Genomic DNA, 12,760 nt, shown 5'->3' on the forward strand with positions numbered 1-12,760 from the left:
CTGAGTGGTAGAGCACTTGCCTAGCATATGTGAGGCCCCGAGATCAGTCCCCAGCACAAACAAAACAAGTGACAACAACAGAAATGTAAAAACCCCACTAGGAAATATGTTTGAAAAAGTTAAAAATCACAAAGAGATCAAGAGGGTTTAACAGTTGCTTTTTTTTTCCACATTTGCCTCTATTATTACATATACCATTACTTAGATATCCACACTCCACTCCACATGATAAATTACAAAAGAGAGAGGGACTTTTAAAACCACATTTAATTTTTAATACAAAATCTGTTGCATTATTACAGAAGTGACTCCATGCACAGATAAATTTAGCATGTACCATTATGGAAGGGTAAAAAACTGTACTTTTATTGTTCTCCTGAAACATTGACAAAATAAAGTAACTTTTATCTTTGTGCTCTCTGATGCCAAGGCAAGTCCATTTTATTTTTATTTTTGTCTTTCAATGGATAGGTTGATCTTTCAAAAGTGGATATGGAGAAATGAAAGCATTAAGGGCCACCTTAACCTGGGATTACTTCAAACTATGCTTTACCTGCATTTACCAAACATGCCAGGTATTAAACCTACTGTGCTCCATAGGCAAAGGTCTGAAGATTTCAGCTAGAAACCTGCTGTGGAAAAGTTCACTATTTCCATGTCACAGCAAAAAGGGAGAAAAAATACAAAAGATACTTAGATGCTTTCCAATCCCACGCACTGCATGAATTAGCTTACTTCTTACACAGTGCAACATAAACATTGTTTATTTGTTTATTTGTATGTAACACCTATAAGCATATAGCATCTACACTTTAAGTATATTTACAAATTCAACAAAATATCTACATATAAAAAGCTTTACTTAAAATTAAACTTGATGCAAGTTATGAGAAACCAATTTATTGGCAAATGAAACTGAGCATTCCTTCAACCATAGGTTGTTATAGATTTTCATATTTAGAGGTAAACCATTTGATAGATATTGTTTATGAATAAGATAGAATATATATATATTTATTTCTTAAACTGCAGATGTAATCCCTTAGACTGTTGGCCTTTTAAGCACTTGTCAATTTCTTAGATTCTGAAGTGTGTCCATTGTGATTTGCATATACATTGCTTAATGCTGCAGAGAGTTTCAAAAGCTCATATAGGTAAAGTCTTACAAATATGAATTATGTTGGCATGCTGTTGTATGCTTTTAGTTTTGCAATAACTTGTTTATTTTTCTATTAATTTTATACCATGTTGACATTCTTACTGAATGTGACCTGTTGGAATGGAAACCAAACTATCATGTTGTCTAGTTGATAATAAAATTTTTCTTTGTAATTTATGGGGAAATGTGCCTTAAAATAAACTGTCTTCTTACTTTAATTTTCCATTTCTTTTTTTGTTTTCAGCATTGCAGTTTTCATTATCTCTGCTTTTCAAGTTACTTTTTGACAATGACGGTAATCTAAGATGGAGTCCACTGTACCGGCTGATACAGAATGCAGTATATTATGGAATGCTTATTGTCTGAAGGCACTGCATGTATCTTGCCCTGTGTTTTCTGGAAAATTTTTTGAAATTTAATTACAGTGATTTGTTTCAATTCTTTCAGTATGGCACAAATGTCCAAATGCATTGCAATACACACTGTTTATGCCTAAAAACAACCAAACACAGATAATGTACAAAGTAGAACACTGTGCTGCTGTAATACCTGGAAGATTAAGAAGCCTATGAAGTAACAGGAGCAAAAAGCAGGTAACAGAGTCTCAGTAGCATCAGCAAATGCAACTGTCATAATTAACTTATTTAGCAAGTATATACTGTACATACTGTTCCTACCAGTCTCCCCAAAAGACTAACAACAGCTAGACATAGGATCACCAATTTCACAACAATGTCCACAAAGACATTGAAGTTCTAGAGAATACTACAGTAACACTCTTGACAATGAAAACGGAATTCATATTAAGGGGTTCAGCTGAGGATAGTATAAACAAAGTATCAAACCATGTTTTAATAACATACTTAACTTAGGTATGTTCTTTAAATGTGTAGCATTTCTCATGCATCCTATTGAACTGTATCTTGAAGAGGGAATAGCATGATTTGTTGACGATGTTGCATCATTTTGATCAGTTCTGAGGAAATCGAGACAACCCACTTTGAATGAAAAAGTATGCACTTTGCACTGCAGTTCACATTGACATATCATTTGACTGAGTTGTGTTCTTGCTCTAACTTTTCTCATAATATTAACATACAGCAGAAAACACTTTCTACCCATATGTTCATAGTATGAGAAGGCTGACAAACAAGTGCTTAAGATAAACATTCTAGAGAAATCGGACATTGGCAAAGAGCTTAAAAATTAAACAAAGGAATTCATGGCATTGACAGGAGAAGGTGCCTCTGAGCTCTCGTTTCCCTCTGCCGGTTCTTTCTCTTTCTTACCACTGTATTGTCCAATAAAGGAGCCATCCTCGTTGAATTGGCCATTCACCCCCTCTCCATAGTCAACCAAGCTATCATCGCTGTCTTCTTTTTTCACAGTCCTGTCTGAAGGTGTTCGACTTCCTTTTTTCAAAGGCTTGTGGTCTTCTGCATCACTGGAATAAAGAGGAAACACTGTTGTCATGACTGGCAGTCGGGTAACATCTTTTTCTTTAAAGATCACGCATGCAAATTATGGAAAAGCACTTGGAGTCCTGAGCTTCGGTAGCCAAATCTAATTGTCAGGCTGACTCCAGTGACTAGTATGGAGCTGGAATGAAGAGCGGTGCAGAAATGGTTGAATTATGAAGTCTTCAGTAGAATGGATGGCCTCCAATTGTGCATGTTAATTTCAATGAGAGAGGCTGACACCTGATTTGAAAGCAATCCAGAAATAATCACAAGCATTAAAAAAGGAAGAATAGAGAAAAAATGGAGACCACTATTTTGAATTCAAAGTGAGAAGAGAAACTTATAGGAGGTAGAGAAGTTATTAGTATGTTAAACTGCATAACATCACTGATTCCTTGGACATGAATGGAGCATGATTTTGATTAAATGTGAAACATGGATTTTTTTTTCTGAGCCAGAAGGAGAAGCAAAATCCTGCATTTCGAATAATTTTGTTATTGGCCAGACTTGTAAACTTCAACCTTACCTTTCAAGAGACCTACAAATTCCATTAAAAGGATGCAGAAGAAACAAATGAAAATAGCCTAAGAAGAAAAGCAAAATCCTTATACTGATAGTATACAGTATTTTTTTCCTATAAAACTGTTAGTCATGGGTAAAAACTTATTAATTTGGAAACAGACACACTTTAACTTAAAAGCTCTCCATAATTTGTACTATGAATGGCATGCCAATATTCTAAAGAGCATGAGTGCTTCCAACACAAAAAATCAAAGACTTCCTGCACTCATCTTAACCCCCTCTCTTGTGCCATGTGTATCATCCAGCTTGTCTACATTGGATGGGAAGCTGAGGGACACACTTTAATAAAGCTTTATAGGACTCTATAGTAATTGTTATGTTTCTTATTTCTCGGTTGAACACCTAAGCACAATTTCTAGGAATTAGAAGAGGTATTTAAGGATGTCCACCTAATTACATGACTGTTCACGTAACTAGGTATGCACATTGGCCTATTAGATATTAAGAAATATCTTAATAGGTAATATTTGGGCAAAAAAAATGTGGAAAAAAGGGCAATGACATAATCCAATATTTTGTTTTCTTTCAAAGAACTAAATGCAAGTCAAAATAGGAAACACACAATATTAGTAAAGAATTAAAAGTCTTAATGTAACAAAGAGGTTGCTTAGCTGTAGTAGTTTATCTAACAAATTTTAAGATGCACCAATATTCTGTCTTCTTTGTCAATAACTTCTGCTAGTGGTTTCATTTTTTTCTTCAATAATAGTATCTCAAGACTGGGAAGTAATGCTTGCCACATGACACTGGCTTTTGCTAATGAAAATTACCTATTTAACAACACATAAGTTCTTGTTGAAAATCTATATTATCACCACCACTGATAAACAACTGGGGTGGAGTCACGGAACCTTGAGCTGCCTGTCTTTGGGGGCATTTTGGAGGGCATAAAATTCAGCTTCTAATTTGTTATGAAAATAGCTTAGACTACATCTTTGGGATTTACTCATTAATCTGTAGGCTTTCCAGGAATCGTTTCTGTGAAATACTGAACATGACTTGATGAAAAAGTCAGTTCTGCTGAAAAGTTCAATAATGAGCAGAATTTCGTCACTTGGATTCCAACTATTAGCCTTATTCTGCTTTGTAGAACGAGCTTCCAAAGGATACTACAGGAAATTTTTGTCTATGACATATCCAGCCATCAATGCACTCACCCTTTCATCCAATAAATGTTTACTGAGCATCTTGGCACTGGGGATAAAGGAGCAAAGAAGACAGACTGAAATGCTGACCTCACAAAATTGACTTCTCTTAGGGTATAGTACAATTAACTATCAATATAACAAGAAAATTAGTGATGTTGGAAGGCAATTAGTACTATAGAAAATTAGTACTACAGAAAATATATTTGATTAGGATGTCCAGGGAAGGACTTCTTAAGAAGTAGCACTGGATAAAGCTTAAGAACTATGTTGGCCAAGTGGACAGCTGGAAGGAAAGCGATTCTGGCAAAAGTCACAAGACAGTGTAAGTGTCCTGAGGTAAGGGCGAGCTTGGCAATAGCAAGGAGATGTGGCTGGAACTGGAGGAGCAAGTGAGAAGCAGAGATTAATAGGAATGAGGAAGAGACTGGGCTATATCAGTGACCCATGGGACACTGAAGATTCTCCCTGTAACACTGAGTAAGATGGGAAGCCACTGGAGAGTTTTCAATGGCTAAGTGACAAAATGTGATCTACATTTTGAAAGCATTACTCTGTTATCAAGTATTGAAAATATACCCCCTAGAGATTAGGCATTTGTAAACTACAGCTAATTTGGTACATGCCCATTTACTATGTATTAATCTATGGTTAATCTGTGCTACACAGAACAGCAGAGCTGCAACACAGACCACATGGCCTGCAAAGTCAAAAATATTTACTTGTAGGCACTCACTAAACATTGATAGGATGAATTCATGAAAAAGTAACAATAAAGAGATGGTGGGCATTTCAGAAATTTTTCAGAATTCTAACATTAAAAAATTTCATTCCTTCTTTAATTTTATGATGGCAGATAAAACATGAAAATATATTTTCCTGTATTTTATGTTTAGGATAAATTTTAAGGAGTTCAATGTGTTTTTTGAGTGGAACATGCTTTAGGCATGTGCCCTTATTAAATGCCTACTGAGTAAAATTCAGCAATAGCAAATAAATCTGATAATTATGTCTCATTGTCCTGTAGTCACTATCCTATCATGGTTTCATTGACATCCATGACCAAGAAACTCTTTCCAACCCACTCTCTAAAAGCCTGTCATTACTTATTTTGCTCACACATCAGTTCACATTTGTAAGAAGAATAAATCTGAAGTATGTAACAAAAGTGACACAGCTTGGCTTTGGTCAGGCTTTGTGAGTGTGGGTTAGCATTCTTGCAACATGATCACATTCACATGAGTGGCAAGATTCCTATGGCAAGAGTCTCCATTTATGCAGTAAGTTATGAGTTCAAGTACCATAGATACATGGTTTACGTGCTGTGTTCATTCTTGTTTCAGAAAGAATGGATCTGAAGAATAAGAAAATACTTACACAGTTGGTTGAATTGTTTCTCTGACTTTTCTATATGCTAGTAAGGATGCAGATCCTACTGTCTGTATAATTAAAGAAACAAACAAACAAAGCTGCAGGCTTCCACATGAGGATAACTGCTTAGGGGTGGGTATTGGAGTGAGTGCATGGGGTTATAGCATATGAAAAAAAAAAATCAAATTTGGCCACAATTAAAGTTCCATCCCTATTTGCACTATGAAATGTCCTGTGGCTCAGAGCCCACCATATAGAAACAGTTTCATCCTCAGACTGGAGAATAAGCAAATTGCACATGGAATAAATTCACATTTAGGCAATCATCCTAATTTTGTGTGTGTCAGTATGATCAGCATTAAATTTCAGTTTGGGAATGAAGGAGAATGAGAATTAGCAAGTGATAAAGAGCTCAAAACTTTCAGAAGGTGCAAAGCAGAGAAAGGACCCCGGTGATTTAGGGGGGAAAAGTGACACTAAAATGTATTACTACAAAAAAAAAAAAACTTCTGTAATAAACAGTAGTTGGAACCATTTTCATTAATTGTGCATCTAAGAAAATAAAGATCATCTGATTTCTTTAAACAGAAATGAAACCAAAAGGAAAAAATTCTGAGGTAGTGTCTGAAAATCACAGGACAAAGCCACTCTGTAACACAGGGTATTCAGGAATTTGGGGAAGTAGTTTTGCATGTGGTGTTGTCCTTATGAACTTTAAGATTCATTAAAAAAAATCACATGACTAAGTTGTGTTTCAAGTTGGAGACACCCATCAGAACTTTATTTCCTTTGGCCCCTCTGCCATCAATGTCATTATATGTGTCATCAGAGTTTTTGTCTTCACTCCAATTGGGTTTGTATTCAATAGGCCCAAATAAAAAGTCTTTTCATCTTGAGAAATCATGGCAAAAGTTAAAGACAGTCATTTGAAAACGCTTCATGAACATAGCACACATGAATTCACACCAAGACAAAGGAAGATGATCAAACAAATGTAAATTAAATAGTGATTATGAGGCCAATAATCTAAATACTTGCTATGTACTGCTCTAGAGACAAAATCATATTCAAAGTAGTTGGTATATAGCTCACAGTACAGAAATCACAGAACCAGCAAAGAAAGCTTTGACGACCTTCTAATACTTGAACAATTATTTCCCTTTATAGATGAAAAAAAAAAAAACGAGACCTTGTCAAACTGAGTACCATATAAAGGAATCACAGGTGATGGTTGAGTTGACAGTAAAATTAACAGTCTCTTGGTTCCAAGCTGGTTCACAAAACTCAACCTCAATTTTAATCAAGTCATAATAGTGTAGTTTGCATCGTTACTCCAGGAAAGTCACATTTTTTTTTCAGGTCATGGCTTTACATCACCATCATAGCAAATGATATTTGAGATCCATGAAGTGAGCAGTACATTGCCATATTCATTTAAGCATGATAATGGAAAACAGGAATCCATCACCATGTGGAAAATATATGAAGTGCTTATGGTTTATTTTCAACTCATGCAAATATATAATAAGTTTTCCAGGCTATATTAAAGATGTCGCTTCTTAAAAACCAACAAAGGAGCAGTGTGGATATCCTATACAGAATTATAACCATGAGAATTCTAAAAACAAGCTATTTTAGTGATTACCTGCTCACCTGCTTACAGGATAAATGTGTAGAAGAGTGAGTTAAATCAGTGAAGACACAGCTTTTAAGTGTAAGACGCAGCTCCCCTGGACTATGAGAATTTGTAGGCTGCTCTCATATGCTATAAAAACCTTGGGTGTAGAGGGTGGGGGTACTGCAGGAGGTTTTCCTATGCTTTCAGCCTCAGAGCCAACATCTAACATCAAGACAAGCCTCACTACACATTTTTCCATACCCCAAGATACAGAATTTCTGGGAAATTAAAGAAACTGTAGTTGTGTCTGTTGAAGAGAAAGAAGATCAGAATGTGGATGCTCTTCAAGGCAAAACCCTCGTGTCTACACGGAAACCTGCACAAAACCCATTCTGTTGGAAATATACTGCTTTTCTCAATCAGCTCTATATTTCTCACTGTTGGCATTATTTTACCCTCATGACACTGACACGGAAGTACCAAAAATGAGCTCCAGAAATGGGGCATTCTTAACACAAATAACTTAGATACAAATGTCACCTGGAAACTACAATAGTGAAATGTTTTATTTCACCCAAAAGTCTTTTTCTTCTAGGGGGGAAAAAGCAAGCCTCAATTTGAGCTCAGTGCAAAGATTTATAGAAATACCCTTTTGGGACACCAGAGTGATGATCTTTTAGAATACTTAAATAAATATTTTGTTACTGTTTTTAATCATGTCTAGAATAAAAACTTCTTTCTTTCTGAAAGACCTATAGTGCCTAGGCAAGAATATTTCTTGTTTAAAGAGATGTTTAAAAAATCAGCAAATAGGTTTTATTAATATTTCTTCTTAATGATTAAGTCAAGAATGTATCTTCAAAGTTCTGTGAGTTAACACATGGACCAAATGGCTGTGATACTGCTTAATAATTAACTGCTTATAAAATGAGATACTCATCTTTCGATGAACAACAGAGGTATAAGTATTGCTTAAGTAGAGCTTCGTATCTGAAATTAAAGAGTTTTGTTTACAATGGTTTTATAAAAGCACATTTCTTTACAATGCAGATCCTGTAGGAAGTAGGGTCTTTCATATTCTAATTCTCCCTATAACTTGCTGGCTTTGCTAGATAGACCAACACAACATGGGCCTCTGGAACATACTCTGTCTCCAAACCTACTCTGCCTCCAAACCTATCACTAAAATGGAAATTTATATTTTAATAAAAAATGAGAATGCTTTAATCTTGAGGAACATGTAAACATTTAGGCATGGAAGTATTTCTAAACTGAGGCCATGTGAACAGCCAGGGAGAGCACGTTGCTGGTTGAATCCTGCCTTGGAAGTGTTTGCAGAGGGGCAGGGCCAAGAAGACAAAGAGCAACAAGAAGCAGAGGCCCACCTGTATTCTCCAAAAGTTCCATCGTCTTCCTTCATCGGCTGAATTTCAGGATCTGCATGAGCATCTTCTTTTTCTTTAACTGAAAATTTAGAAATAGCATCTTTATCCATTGAACTTGTACTTCCTTATCAAAGTTACACACCAGAGGAAAATAATTCTCTCCACAAATAGATGTTATACAACCATATAAACAGAAATATTATGTAGTTGTGCATGTAATTGATACGTTTGTCATTGCTGTGGGAACCTAATAAAATGAACATTTGTTAACACATAAGGTGACTTTAGTAAGTTTCCAAGATTTTTCCCCCAGTTCACCCATCTGTTTATTATCTATATTTATGGTAACAAATTGTTTTTGCAAATTTTTTTTCTTATAACCAGAAGGTAAATGGTCATGTAAAGAAAATATAAATTTGATCTGGGGTTGTGGTTCAGCACTAGAGCGCTCGCCTAGCATATGTGAGGCCCTGGGTTCCATCCTCAGCACCACATAAAATAAATAAGTAAAATAAAGGTATTGTGTCCAAGTATAATTAAAAAGTAAATATTTTAAAAAATATATAAATTTGATGGACCTACTAAATTGAGTGAACTATCAGCCTAATAGGGAAAGCAATGTCACATATCACATCAAAACTGGGTCCATGCATTACTTCCTTTGGAAAGCTTCACACACTGATCCTCCACCCCACCACTTGGTTTTTAGGTGCTGCTTCAGTATTGGGAACTTTTGTGGAGCCTAAGAGAGTAAACTTACATTATCAGAGAACAGACTGATTTGCTCTTCCAAATGCCCTATGCCTTTGACAGTAGTTAGGATGTCATTTTATAAAAAGGGATTAAAAAAAATTGAACAGAAAAATCCAAATTTCTGGATCTAGGGAAATATATTATTGCAATCTACACAATTCTTTTTACTTTAATGAATAATTATAAAGTAATTTCAGTATTTTTTTTTCTTACCTGGGTATTTACCACCCTTGTTTCTTCTGATGAAGCAAACAATCAGCAAAATTAAGATAAGGAGCGCAACAGCACACATTAGACCTATGAACCAGCCCTGAGTCGCGATATCCACCTGCCGGCTTGCCATCGCTGGAAAACAAATCAATGGTATTGGTTGAAATTGAGTAAGGGACAGAGAACTGTGGTGGCTTCTTGTAATAAAAAAAAAAGCCACCTTAATATACAAGCTTTTATACATTTCCCATGTGGTCCCAAATTGGAACCTGTCAGTTATTGATCAGGAATTATATAATTATCTAACTTTGTAAAATCTTCACCATTTAAATAATTTAAGAAATATGAATGCTAATAACATTAAATAGTATCAAACCCTGCTAAACACTGTGTTCACAGTTATGTAAACTATATATTCTCATAGAAACATATTCCCAAGCTAATTAAAAATTTATTGTTTATAGGATAAATTATAATATTGATACAATGAAAGGAATATAAAACTGAACTTTAAACAGAACAGAATGTATACATCTAGTGGAGTATTTTTCCTTCAAAGGAAACCACTTTTGGAACCTACAGTGCCATTGCAATGTTACTGCTGTTTTTCAGAGCTTTGGCAATCTGTCTAAAAAGAAGATGATTCACGTGAGAAGCCTGCCACAACCATATTTTATATAACACCTCAATTCCAAATGGAAATTTCTATAATATTGAATCTACTCAGATGATCAATATTTGTTATTTCTTAGTGTCTATCAAAAAGACTTTAAAATATATTTTGATCAGAGGAGTTACTGGAATAAATGACCAGTTTGAAGAGAAAATACTCATTCACATGTATATGTTTTCTTTACCTCTTCATCTATTCTGTTTGAGTAAATAAATGTGAGGCCCCTTATTCAACCAGTCATTTCTTAACAAAACTTCTAAGAAAACCACAGGAAAATGACCACTTCTGGTGCTATTCAAAAGTGTTAATTATATGGGACCAAGTGCAGCATCAATGGCTATTCAGACACACCCATGCGGATTTGTTTAAATAAATTTTCATGAATCCTTTGTTAAAGGTCTTGATTTTTTCTCATTTGACCATAAATAAGCAAGGTAAAACATTTTCTTCTTTGACTTCATAAACGTGCCTATATTTCACTTTGATTGATTTTCTTCTGTCAACATTTCTTGTAGTTGGGTTAGATGTGTATGATCTCTGGAGAAATAAGCACGGCTACATGTATCCCAGGTTCTTCTATGTGTTGAAAAGAAAGCCTCTCATTGCCCCCTTTTCTCCATAGAAAGTAAGGGAGAAAATAATATGATAAAAATCAAGTGTTAAGAGTAATGTAAAAAATGTCTGAAAATATGTTCAAGAAATAAAATGAGCAGTGGAAACATGGTATCTGGAATAAAATCAAAGGCCAATGGCTTTCCGTGCCTCATTAGTTAGGGGGTTTTGAACCGTACCATAAGCAAACAAAATTGAAGAGTGAGTATGGGCAGTTTCCCTCTCCAACACACATCCCTGAGTCATGATGGTGAGGATGAAGATAATGGTAATAATAATGACAGCTAACACTTTTGTAGGCTTACCATATGCTAGGCACTGTGCTGAGGACATAACCCCATTTAATCTCTACAACAATCCTTTGAGGTAAGCATTAGGAATAAACCATGCCCAAAGAGGTAAAGAGCTTGCCCAAGAGCTGGAGATGGACACATGTTTGTCTGGCTCTGGTGAGATGCTACTAGCTAGTACACTAGCAGCTGCTACAATGCATTCCTAAGCACAGTCTAGACATCAAATCTACAAATATCTGAACACAGAATAAAATACTGGGATAGGTAAAAAATGTTTGAAAAGTTTATCATTACATTCTCTTTGCAATATAGTTCTGTAAATTTGCCAAAGGTCTTTGTGTGCTTCTTATTCTAAACTGAAAACAAAACCAAGAAGCACAGTCTCTTGAGCATTTGACTTAAGTTAGGAATCTGGTTCTAGTATGCTTAATGATTTATTGCCTTGTCCTAAACAATTTCAACATTGACCTTTTCATCTATTTACATGCAATTGATAATGAAAAAAGCAACAAAATATTCAAACACTAGCACAGAATCTGTCGTACAAAGATGGTGACTGTTAAAAAATGGAATGTCAGGCTAGAAGCTTGCTACTATACAACTGTGCAAAAACTGGATGTGTTTTCTTGACAATTGGAAAACAAACATCCACACTGATTCTGAATTTTTGCCTCTCTTTTAAAAAAAAGTATTAAATATATCCCTATCTCATTATTTAAGATTAATCAGGCACAATAAGCTAACAGGTACATGTATACACACACACACACACACACACACACACAGTGCACCAGAAGTTGACACAAAACAGATATTCTGAAAGTAGAAATAACTTCTATTGACTTCCCATCTGAACCTGGGATATGAAGCCCAGGATGACAGGATGAGGCTCCCAACCTCCTTAGGATACTCCAAATCATCTTATCTGTAACATAAAAACTCAGGCCATAACCAAGATTGTGCAGATCATAAACACACACACACACACACACACACACGTATGAACAGACATATAAATGAAGCCTATGGGTCTTTTCCTTCTAGAATATGAGTTTCAATGAGTGGGAATGGGGTGCAGACTAAAAGAGGGTTTTCACATTTTCCAAAGTTTTTACAATAAAATTATATACAGGTATTACTGAGTAATCCATAAAGTGACAAAGTTACACATATAAAGACTATTCAAATATAAGGGCTGGGGATGTAGCTCAGTGCAAAAGTGAACCTGGGTCAAATCCTAAGTATCAAAGAAATAAATAATAAAAATAAAATGAGGTAGAGGAACGGAACTGTTGTTGTTGTTGTTGCCTAGAAGTTAATTCTAACAACTGTCCTCCCCTCTCAGACTGAAGAGCTGTGGATAATCTGTGCGTGGTGGTAGGAGGTCTCTGAGGAAGGTGCCCCTGAGTACTAATAGTCACCAAATAAGCTCAGAAGACAGAGTGACAGAAATGGCACTTTGTTCTACATTACTGAGAAAGAATCCACTATGTTTAAAA

General features: G+C 35.4%; 1 protein-coding gene across 31 annotated transcripts in view; it reads right to left on the minus strand.

Annotated features, from left to right (window-relative positions):
• Positions 1–249: 249 nt before the first annotated feature.
• Nrcam (neuronal cell adhesion molecule) overlaps positions 250–12,760 on the minus strand; it is a 277,119-nt gene continuing 264,608 nt past the window's right edge. For all 31 annotated transcript variants that reach the window (XM_058576091.1, XM_058576105.1, XM_046435384.2 and 28 more), the window contains 3 exons: positions 9,687–9,818; positions 8,721–8,799; positions 250–2,603 (listed from right to left, as the gene is read on the minus strand). In XM_058576091.1, the coding sequence (XP_058432074.1) occupies positions 2,366–2,603; positions 8,721–8,799; positions 9,687–9,818 (449 nt within the window). In that variant the 3' untranslated portion in view covers positions 250–2,365. The remainder of the gene's footprint in view (positions 2,604–8,720; positions 8,800–9,686; positions 9,819–12,760) is intronic.

The sequence above is a fragment of the Marmota monax genome, unplaced genomic scaffold, assembly GCF_021218885.2.
Source record: "Marmota monax isolate L192 unplaced genomic scaffold, Marmota_monax_Labrador192_F-V1.1 WCK01_AAM20220418_F8-fsc00139, whole genome shotgun sequence".
NCBI classification, from domain to species: domain Eukaryota; kingdom Metazoa; phylum Chordata; class Mammalia; order Rodentia; family Sciuridae; genus Marmota; species Marmota monax.